The sequence below is a fragment of the Bubalus kerabau genome, chromosome 1, assembly GCF_029407905.1.
Source record: "Bubalus kerabau isolate K-KA32 ecotype Philippines breed swamp buffalo chromosome 1, PCC_UOA_SB_1v2, whole genome shotgun sequence".
NCBI lineage: Eukaryota > Metazoa > Chordata > Mammalia > Artiodactyla > Bovidae > Bubalus > Bubalus kerabau.
In genome coordinates this window covers 177052740-177062056 of record NC_073624.1, presented here as the reverse complement: position 1 = coordinate 177062056, position 9317 = coordinate 177052740, and the positions used below count along the sequence as shown (strand labels likewise).

Below are 9317 nucleotides of genomic sequence, written 5' to 3'. Positions count from 1 at the left end.
AAAACAACCAACATGTGCATATACAGTAAAATGGATAAATTGTGGTCTCTTCACATAGTGAAATATTATGTAACAATAAGAATAATCTAACTCAGATGAATCACAAACAATGCTGAACAAAAAAATACAAACAATGAAGATTAAACACTATGTATTTCCATTTATATGAAGTTCCAAAGCAGGCAAAACATGTGTAACAAGTCAGGAGACAGGTTTCCCTTTGGAGGGGCTGGAGACCGGGGAGGTGGAGGAGCACAAGGGAGCCTTTTGGGAGCCGATCATTTTTTTAAAATGAAGTGAACTTCACGTAGTATAAATATAACCTCTTTTATTTCTTGAGCTGAATGTTGGTTACATGGGTGTGTTCTGCTGTGAAAATTCATTAACCACACATTTGGGTGCCCTTTCTTGCATCTCTGTTATGCCACAATAAGTGTTCACTTGAAAAAAAAAAAAAAAAGGATGTCCAAATGCTGTTCAAAGGAATGAGTGAGTTAATGTGAGAATCAATAGAATACTGGCCCACTGGTCCCAGGGTGAGTTTGAGTGCCAGCTGGTCCTTCTCTCACTGTGTGACCTCAGGCAAGTCACTTCCTCTCTCTGAGTCTTGGTTTCCTGATTTGTACAAGATGATAACATCAGTTTCAAAAGATTTATAATGGGACACCTTGTTTCTTCAACCAATGTTCCCTTCATGCCTGCTATGTGCTGGTACTGGAGAAGCGACAAGAAACAAGACGAACTTGATTCCTGCCTTTCTGGAACTCACAGTACAGCAAGACAGACAAGTCCTAAACATGAATGTAGGACACTTCTACATTGGTGAGGAGGGAGGACTTAAAAAAAAAACAAACAGACTAGAGCAGAGGCTGAGCACAAGAGACCCACTTTGAACTGGAAAAACCCAGGAGGGCCTCCATGATGAGCTGGCATTTGTGACCCGAAGCATGAGAAAGAGCTGGTAGTGGGAAGGGCATACCAGATAGAAGGAACAGATTGTGCAAAGGCAAGGGTGACCAGCGTTTAGGTGATGGGATGGGTAGAACTGCCCTCATTAGCATGTGGCCTGTGCAGTCACCCAGGGCCCCATGCTCAGGGCTCTACACTGAGCTTGATTTAATGCTCTGCTGTCGCTGTCTTGAAGTTCCTGCTTTTTGGACAAGGGGCCTGCATTTTCATTTTGCACAGGGCCTCAAACATTCTATAACCTGTCCTGAGGAGGAGGGTCTTCAATGAGGATCAAAAACCCTTGTCCAGGGGCTGGACATGTTCACGCAGGTGCACACACCTTAGCTACGTCCTCCTCATCCATGCGGCACTCGGTCCACTCACTGCACGCACAGGTAGCTTCTCCCAGGGTCCTGCTGGATCTCTGAGCCTTCACCTCTTCACTGTGCACTGGCCCCATCCCTGCATTTTTGCTGGAGGACTTTTTTCTGACAGGTGGAGTCTACATTGCCCGTACAGCTAGCAATCCCAAAGTGTCAGCACATTAACACCTCCCTGGGAGCTCGGGGCTTCCCAGGTGGCTTGGTGGTAAAGAATCCACCTGCCAAGCAAGAGACATGAGAAGATCCCCTGGAGAAGGAAATGGCAACCCACCCCAGTATTCTTGCCTGGGAAATCCCAAGGACAGAGGAGCCAAGTGGGCTACAGTCCATGGGGTTGCAAAGAGTTGGACACTACTGAGTGACTAAACAGAAAAAAGAGAAAATAACCAGGGGGCTGCCCTCAAACAATGACAACGGGACTTGGAGGATCAGTACTCCAGCTCCCTTGCCCTTTAAGTGGGATGTCTGTGAGGTATATGCCCTACATGGTCCCCCAGATGTCCCCAGTAGGATGGAGCTCCACGTGCCTCCCATATCAACATGACTTCCCTTCCTTGTGTCATTTCCTTATTCCCCAGGTGATATGTCCTGGGATCACCATCCAGACAAACTACTTCCACTGGGATTCTTGTCCCAGGGTCTGCTTCTGGGCAACCCCAAACTATAACTGAATGTGCAAATGCAGATGGTGCTTGAACACAGGCTTTCTATTCATGTCCTTTTTTTTTTAATGTTTTTAAAAAATCATTTTATTTTCTGGCTGTGCTAGGTCTTTGTTGTTGTGGGTGGGCTTTCTCTAGTTTCAGCAAGTGGGGGTTTCTCTTCATTGCAGTGCTCAGGCTTCTCATTGTGGTGGCTTCTCTTGTGGAACACGGGGCTCTAGGTGTGCAAGGCTTCAGTAGTTGCAGCACTCTGGCTCGATAGTTGCGACGTACAGGCTCTAGAGCCTGGGCTCAGTAGTTGTGACCACAGGCGTAGTTGCTCCACAGCATGTGGAATCTTCCCAGACCAGAGATCAAACCCATATCCCCTGCATTGGCAGGTGGATTCTCAACCACTGGACCACCAGGGAAGTCTTTCCAAGGTCTCTTTATTGGAGGTCAGTGGATAGCAGTATCGTTGGAGGTGGTCTTCTCTTGGATCTGCTGGAGGCCCTCCTGGCAGTTCTTGGTTTCACGTTCTGAAAAAGACAAGAGAGTTTAGGTGGGGGTGGGGGTGGTGGTGGTGATAGTGGAGCTGGGTTTGCCCTCTTCATGGTGGCACCCTGGATGGGTAAGAGGACAGGGGCCCAAAATGAGGAGGTTGGTACAACCCCAACTGCAGGCCAGCTTATTGAAATGGAGTGGTAGTTTGAAAGTGGAGCTTGATTGTACAGGGGTGATTATAGAGGTAGCTTTGTCATTATGGTTGGTGGTGTGGTGAGAATGTGCAGACTTGGGCTTAGATTGCTCCAGCATAAAAGTTGTCATCAAGGGTCAGGGAGCCTGGGGCTGAACAAGCATCCTTGGGACTGAGATGGTCTGGGCAGAGGATTGCAACAACTGGGTTAGGGGCTGGGCAGAAGCTGTGTGGGCTTCCCAGGTGGTGCTAGTGGTAAAGAACCCACCTACCAATGCAGGAGACATGAGAGACTTGGGTTCCATCCCTGGGTTGGGAAGATCCCCTGGAGGAGGGCATGGCAACCCACTCCACTATTCTTGCCTGGAGAATCCCATGGACAGAGGAGCCTGGCAAGCTGCAGTCCACAGGGTTGCAAACAGTCTGACATGACTGAAGTGACTTAGCACACAGCACAGAAGCTGTCCTATGCAAAGAGGTTTTCTGTAGAGGGTCACAGGCTTGATCACTGTTGTGTGGACAGAGAGACTTTGGGTTGAGAGCAAGAGTGAGGGCAAGGTTGGGTGGCTGGGAGAGGGGTAGGGGCAGTAGGCTATGTTGCAAGCAGAATGACTGAAGTCTGGGTCTAGATTGCCTGAATAGATTGGAAGGAGTCTTGGCTGAGGTTGTGGGCACAGGGTTACAGAAAGGAGTGAGAGGGGCCGGCTGGGGTTAGGCAAGCAGGCAAGGATGAGGGCACGTGCTGAGCTTGTGTGAACAGAGGGCCTCAGGCCGAGGTAGTGCGGGCGTCGGGGGACTCACCTTGTCGAAGTGCGGCCAGGTGCGCAGCAGGTTGAAGAGCAGGTCGCCAGGGCACTCAGTGGGCACGAGCTGGCGGTGGCCTAGCAGCGCATAGTCTGGCCTCAGGAGGCCGGCGCGTATAGCGCAGCGCGGGAGCTCGTCTCGCACCGCTCGCAGCGCGGCCTCTGAGGGCAGCACCGCGGTGTAGTTGCCTATCAAGGCCACGCCGAAGCCGCGGGAGTTGTGGCCGAGTGTGTGCGCACCCACCCAGTGCCATCCGCGGCCCTCGTACACGTAGCCGTCTGAGCCCACCACGAAACTGCGGAGGAGAGAAGGAAGCAGGAACCAGACGGCGTGAGGTCTCGCTCCGCATCTGGCCCTCTACCCCAGTTTCTGCACCCGTGCCAAGGGCCACCGTCACCCCAAGTTTCCCCCGGTCACGCAGCCTCCACCTGGTCCACCCATGTCCCACTCTCCCTCCAAATGCCACCCCAGAAATAGTCCCTTTTCTCTGGATCTGTCCTCAACATTAGCCCGGTCTCTTTCTACCCAGCTCCCTCCCCATTATTTCAAGTCTAACTCCTCCGCAATTTTGACCCTTTTCTGGCTGAGATCATATCCATCATTGCTCGGTCCCAGACTTAGCCGCTACCACAGGTCCTGTTCTTCTCCCAAGTCTGGACTCCATTCCTGGTTCCCACCCCAGACTAAACGAGTCCCACTGTTGAGCTCTTTCTAGTAGACTCCAACCCCAGTCTAGGCCACGCCCCTCTCCACCCTGGCTCCACCCACCCTAAACTCCGCCTCTGTTTTGTCTGCTACGCTCTGGTTCAAACCCCGCCCCCTGAGTCAGGCTCCGCCCATTCAGTCTTTCCACTGCACCGCCCCTTGGTCTGCCTCGCCAGCGCTCCGCAGGTTCCCGCCCACCTGTATCCTATGTCGGCCCAGCCGCGTGTCTGCTGGTGGAAACGTTGCATAGAGCGCATGTCTGCGGCGCAGCTCTCAAAACTGGTGCAGGGTGGCGCGGGCAAGTACGTGTGGTGCACATACAAGAACCCGAGCGGCAGCTTCAGCAACGTCGGGCGGCCCTGGTACGGTGCGGCACCCCAGCGGCAACGCGGGTGGATGGCTGGACACCCTGAGGGGAAGGGAGTCCAGAGTGGGAGTCAGCGAGCGTTTCTCTGCCTGCTGCCTTCTCTCACACTAAGAGGGCACGTAAGGATCATCCCTCCAGTCTCCTCCCAGATTTGGGGACGGTTCATTCTCACATCAGTCTCAGATGGTAAAGAATCTGCCTGCAATGCAGGAGACCGGAGTTCAACCCCTGGGTGGGGAAGATGCCCTGGAGAAGGGAATGGCTACCCACTCCAGTAATTCTTGCTTGGAGGATCCCATGAACAGAGAAGCCTAGCCACTGTCCATGGAGTCACCAAGAGTCCAATGCGACTAACACTTTTTACTTTTTTCACTTTTCAATCACACCACTCTGGCCCCCGCTGGGAACTAAATCTAACAGCATCCTAGTCCTGTCTGCCTCCTCTGGAATCCCCTAACCATAGATCCCACTGACCTGTCTGGCACTGAAGAGGTATCTGTGAGAAGGATTTTCTCAGTGGGTGGGGGTCCTACTCACCTAGGAAAGCCTCAGTGAACTCCTTGGTAGCGTGGGTGGCCACCTGTGCCAGCTCTTCTTGGCTCATGCCCTGTAGATGAGGGTGTGCTGGCTCTAGTCTCTGTAGCAGGATGAGGGCCCCCCATACTTGCTGGGTCAGGCTTGGGGCCGAAGTCAGAGCAGCTCCGTTGTGCCGTCGAAAGTTGCTTCGAAATCCTGGGTCTCCGGCTACCCCGGCTCCATAGTACTGGCTCAGCAGGTGACTGAGGGGTGGCTGGGGCTCAGGGGTCCGGCTCAGGTAGTCTCCAAGGAGGGCTCCATCCAGGGCACCATTGAGGAAGGCCGTGGTGAGGGGTGATGCCTCAGGATCCAGGAGGGTGAAGGTCCTGGGAACAGAGAGCTGGTCCCAGCATCCCTCAGTTCCCAGTCCAGAATGATTCCAGGTCTGGGGGCCCTGGAGGAAGTTCAGGCCCAGGTCTCTGGCCAGGGTGACCACGAGGAGGCTGTCCACAGCAGTTGGTAACTTGGCCTTGGTATCTGGAGAGGAGGCTTGGACATCTGGAGAGCCAGGTCTAACTTCTGGAGAGGTGGCTCCAACATCTAGATCTTTGGTGCTTACATTTGGAGACACGGCTCTGACATCCGCAGAGGTGACATCAGGAGAGGCATCACTGAGCCCTGGGGAGGTGGGCCCAAGGTCTAGAAAGGTGACTCCAGCATCCGGAGGGGTGGCCGTGCTCTCTAAAGAGAGGTTTACAATCCTGTGTCCCTGAAGCCCTGCCCAAAGCCCTGCCAGAAGAGGCTCCACAGCCACGGTCGAGCCATCGGGTGCTAGTACCACCCCATATTCCTTCCCATCCTGCACGCTGTGTCTCGCCACCTCTCCCATCAGGCCTCGAAGCTCTGGGCTCAGCGAAGGAGGATCCAGCTCGGTGGTATTGAGACTCTTCCCCTCCAGCAGGAAGTGATAGAGGGGACTGTGGGTACCAGAGCCCTGGGCTGACAGCAGCCATGCAGCGGCACTATGGCCAGCCTCAGTGGCTGGCGCCTTCTGCTCCAGCTCAGCCAGGGCCTGGATGACAGAGTCCATGAGCAGGGGCAGGGTTGCTGTGGGAGGAAGGATGGCATTAACCCAACAGCCCAGTACCCCCTGTTCCTCAGCCTCCTCATGCTGCTTCTACATCTTCTCAATGCCCCCAGCTCTTTGTTGGACAACTTTACAATGTCTGACACTGCCCTTGTGTAGGTGAGGAAGCTGAGACACAGACAAAAGGTTAAGGAGCTTAGACTATCCGTGGGCACTGTGGAGCCAGGACAGCTTCATGAGCACGAGGGATACACCGCCAGGTTGAAATTCTAAGATTGCTCTTTTGAGTGCTGTATGAAGAATATAATTTTTTGGAGGGAAGATCAGAGTAGAGAAGGGGAGCGAGGGTGAAGGTAAGTAGTGAAGGTGGCTGAAGCCAGGATGGTGATGCCTTGAAGGATAAGAGTGGGCAGTGTCCCCAGGTATCTTGAGGGAATGATGGACAGTTTTTCTTAGTGGATTGGAGTTTGCAGAAGTATAGAGGGAACGGTGTCTTGAAGGGTGCCCAGGGGAAGGTGAGCCTGTGCCATGTGGGAGAAATGTTAGTGGCTGAACTTGGAACTTAGAAGTGTGAGTAACTCAGAGCTAGGGTGAGTTGTTGAATAATAGCTGACATTAATTAAATATTTACTATTGCCAGGCACCATTGTAGGTGACTTATATAACTGAACACATTTAATCTTCACAAGGACCCTATGAGCGTGAAGAGGTTAAATTACCTACCTAAGATCACACAGCGAGGAAGTGGCAGAGGCAGCATTTGAACACAGGAAGTCCTAATCCTTACACTCCACCATCTGCTGCAATTCAGACTCTTCTCCAGACAGTTCACATAGTAATTCCTCTATAACTTTGCTTTACTCTCTGCCTAAAATGCCCTTTACTGCTTCACCACCAAGTAAAATTCTTCTTCCTGTCCTAGATTTATGTCCCCTCCTCCAGGAAGTCTTCCTAATTTTTGCTCTTTTGGCTCCAATTTCTTCCCCCAACCCTTGCCCGGATCCTATGGGGATGGGAACATCTGTGTTCCCAGACTGGAGTTTCCTAGAGACTTGAGCCTTGTGAGTCCAACCTCACCCTGTAAAGAGCTGGGCGCAGAGGGGCAGTAATATACTGAACTAAGAGTCCTGGCTTCAGGCCTCTGCCTTCTGACCCACCTGTCCCTGGCTCCGGCTGCAGCAGCAATCCATACAGGATCCAGAGTATACCCTGGACCACCACTGTGGGCTTCCAGTTTCCAAAGGACATAGCCGGTTGACCTCAGTGGAGATCTCAGCAGGGCTGGAAGGAGACAGGGAAAACAAGTAGTACCTTTGCCTACTGTCAAAGTCCAGCGGTGAATGACACGGCTGCCGCTTGTAGAGCTGTGGGCGGGAGGCAGCAGAGGCATGGGTACAGAGTGCCGTGCCTCAAGGTCATCTGGGTCTCAGGGGCTCCTCTAGCCTATCCCATTCCTCCCAGGCCGAGGTCAAGGATCAGTAAGTTCCAGGAGGGGCGTTGGAAACCAGATAGTTCAGACTCCATCAGAGTCAGCCCATTCCCCAAGAGGGGTAGACTGAGGCCCATCCAGCATTCCACCCTTCCTATGGTGATAGTTTTGTGGCTGCTTCTGGCCACCAGAGGGGACTCTCAAGTGCCTGCCCAACTGGTAGGACAGGCTGTGCTGAGAGTGGAGAGAGGAGAGGCCTGCCTGAAGTTGACAATACCTCCTGCCTTCTTTGATGCCAGTGCTTTAGCCTCAGGCAGAGGGAGCGTAGGGGGACTCGGAGATGTCACCTCTCATCTGGTTCCAGCTCCAGATCCCATGCCATTAGGGATAGCTGAGAGCAGGAATTGGGCTCGGGGGAGGTGTTCGGGACCCTGACTCTGTCCCCAGACCTGACTTCTGGGCTCACCTGGGCTGCTGGTGAGGGGTTCTCTCCCTTTTCCTCTGGTGTCCGTGGCCAAGTCCTGCTGAAGAGAGCCCGTCTCCCCTTTATCTGGTGTCAGGTGGGATGGGCTCAATGTGACTGGGGCTGCCATGGATATTGCTTCACTGTGGGCCTCCCATCTCGAAACCAGCCCGGGGAGTTTCCAGGAGACCCACCAGGCTGGGCATTCAGCAAAGGGTGGGCCCTGGGTGGGCCTGGGAATATTTGGGCTGAGCCAGGCCTGGGATTCCCCAGGGGGCCTACTTAGCTATTGAGAGTCCTCTTTCTGGTCACCCAGCATGGGCTTCCTTGGTGGCTCAGTGGTTAAAAATCCACCTGCCAATGCAGGATATACAGGAGATACGGGTTGGTCTCTGGGTTGGGAAGGTGATCCCTGGGTCGGGAAGATCCCCTGGAGAAGGAAATGGCCACCCACTCCAGTATTCTTGCCTGGGAAATCCTATGGACAGAGAAACATAGAGGGCAACAGTCCATGGGGTCACAAAGAGTCGGACGCAACCAAGCAGGCACCTCAAATTTGCCAAAATTCCAAAATTCGAAGCATGGCCTAGCACAAATCTGGGCACACAGTGGGGGCTCATAGTTAGGTGCTAAGGGAGGGGGTGCTTAGCCCAGAGCCTGCTCCCCAGGAGATTCTGAGGAAATCTCCTCCCCCAAGCCCCAGTTTCTGAGGATTTGGGGTCAAGGGCTCTGCCTGGTAGAACCATGTGGAGGATGTGGGCTGTGTGTCTGTCTGGTGCAGGACTAGAGTGGAGAGTGTAGAATTTAAGGTGGTGGTGGAAATCTCAGCCATCAAGATAATAATATTCTAATGCAATTTTTTATTCTGGTTGTGCCCCGAGGCATATGGGATCCTTGTTGCCGGACCTGGGATGGAACCTATGCCACCTGCATTGTAAGATGGAGTCTTAACCACTGGACCACCAGGGAAGTCCTGCTAATGCAGTGTTTTACTTATTTATTTATTTTAAAAAATTTATTAATTTATTTTAATTGGAGGATAATTTCTTTACAATATTGTGATGATTTTTGCCATACGTCAGTATTAATCAGCCACAGGTATACATGTGTCCCCCATCTTGAATCCCCCTCCCACCTCCCTCCTCATCCTATCCCTCTATGCTGTCACAGAGCACCAGCTTTCAGCGCCCTACTTCATAATGCAATGTTTTAAAAGACTAAAAGCAAAGCAAAAAAAAAAAAAAAATCCATGATGAACTAATTAGCAACATTTTAGT

The 9317-nt window shown here is 52.5% G+C and overlaps 1 protein-coding gene across 1 annotated transcript; it reads right to left on the bottom strand.

Annotated features, from left to right (window-relative positions):
- Window positions 1-2061: 2061 nt before the first annotated feature.
- Window positions 2062-7396, bottom strand: PGLYRP2 (peptidoglycan recognition protein 2). Its single transcript, XM_055566522.1, has 5 exons — window positions 7306-7396; window positions 5083-6168; window positions 4377-4587; window positions 3471-3768; window positions 2062-2511 (listed from the first exon to the last, which is right to left on the bottom strand). Exons 1-5 carry the CDS (start codon window positions 7394-7396, stop codon window positions 2422-2424), a joined length of 1776 nt encoding a protein of 591 aa, XP_055422497.1. The 3' UTR covers window positions 2062-2421.
- Window positions 7397-9317: the final 1921 nt, after the last annotated feature.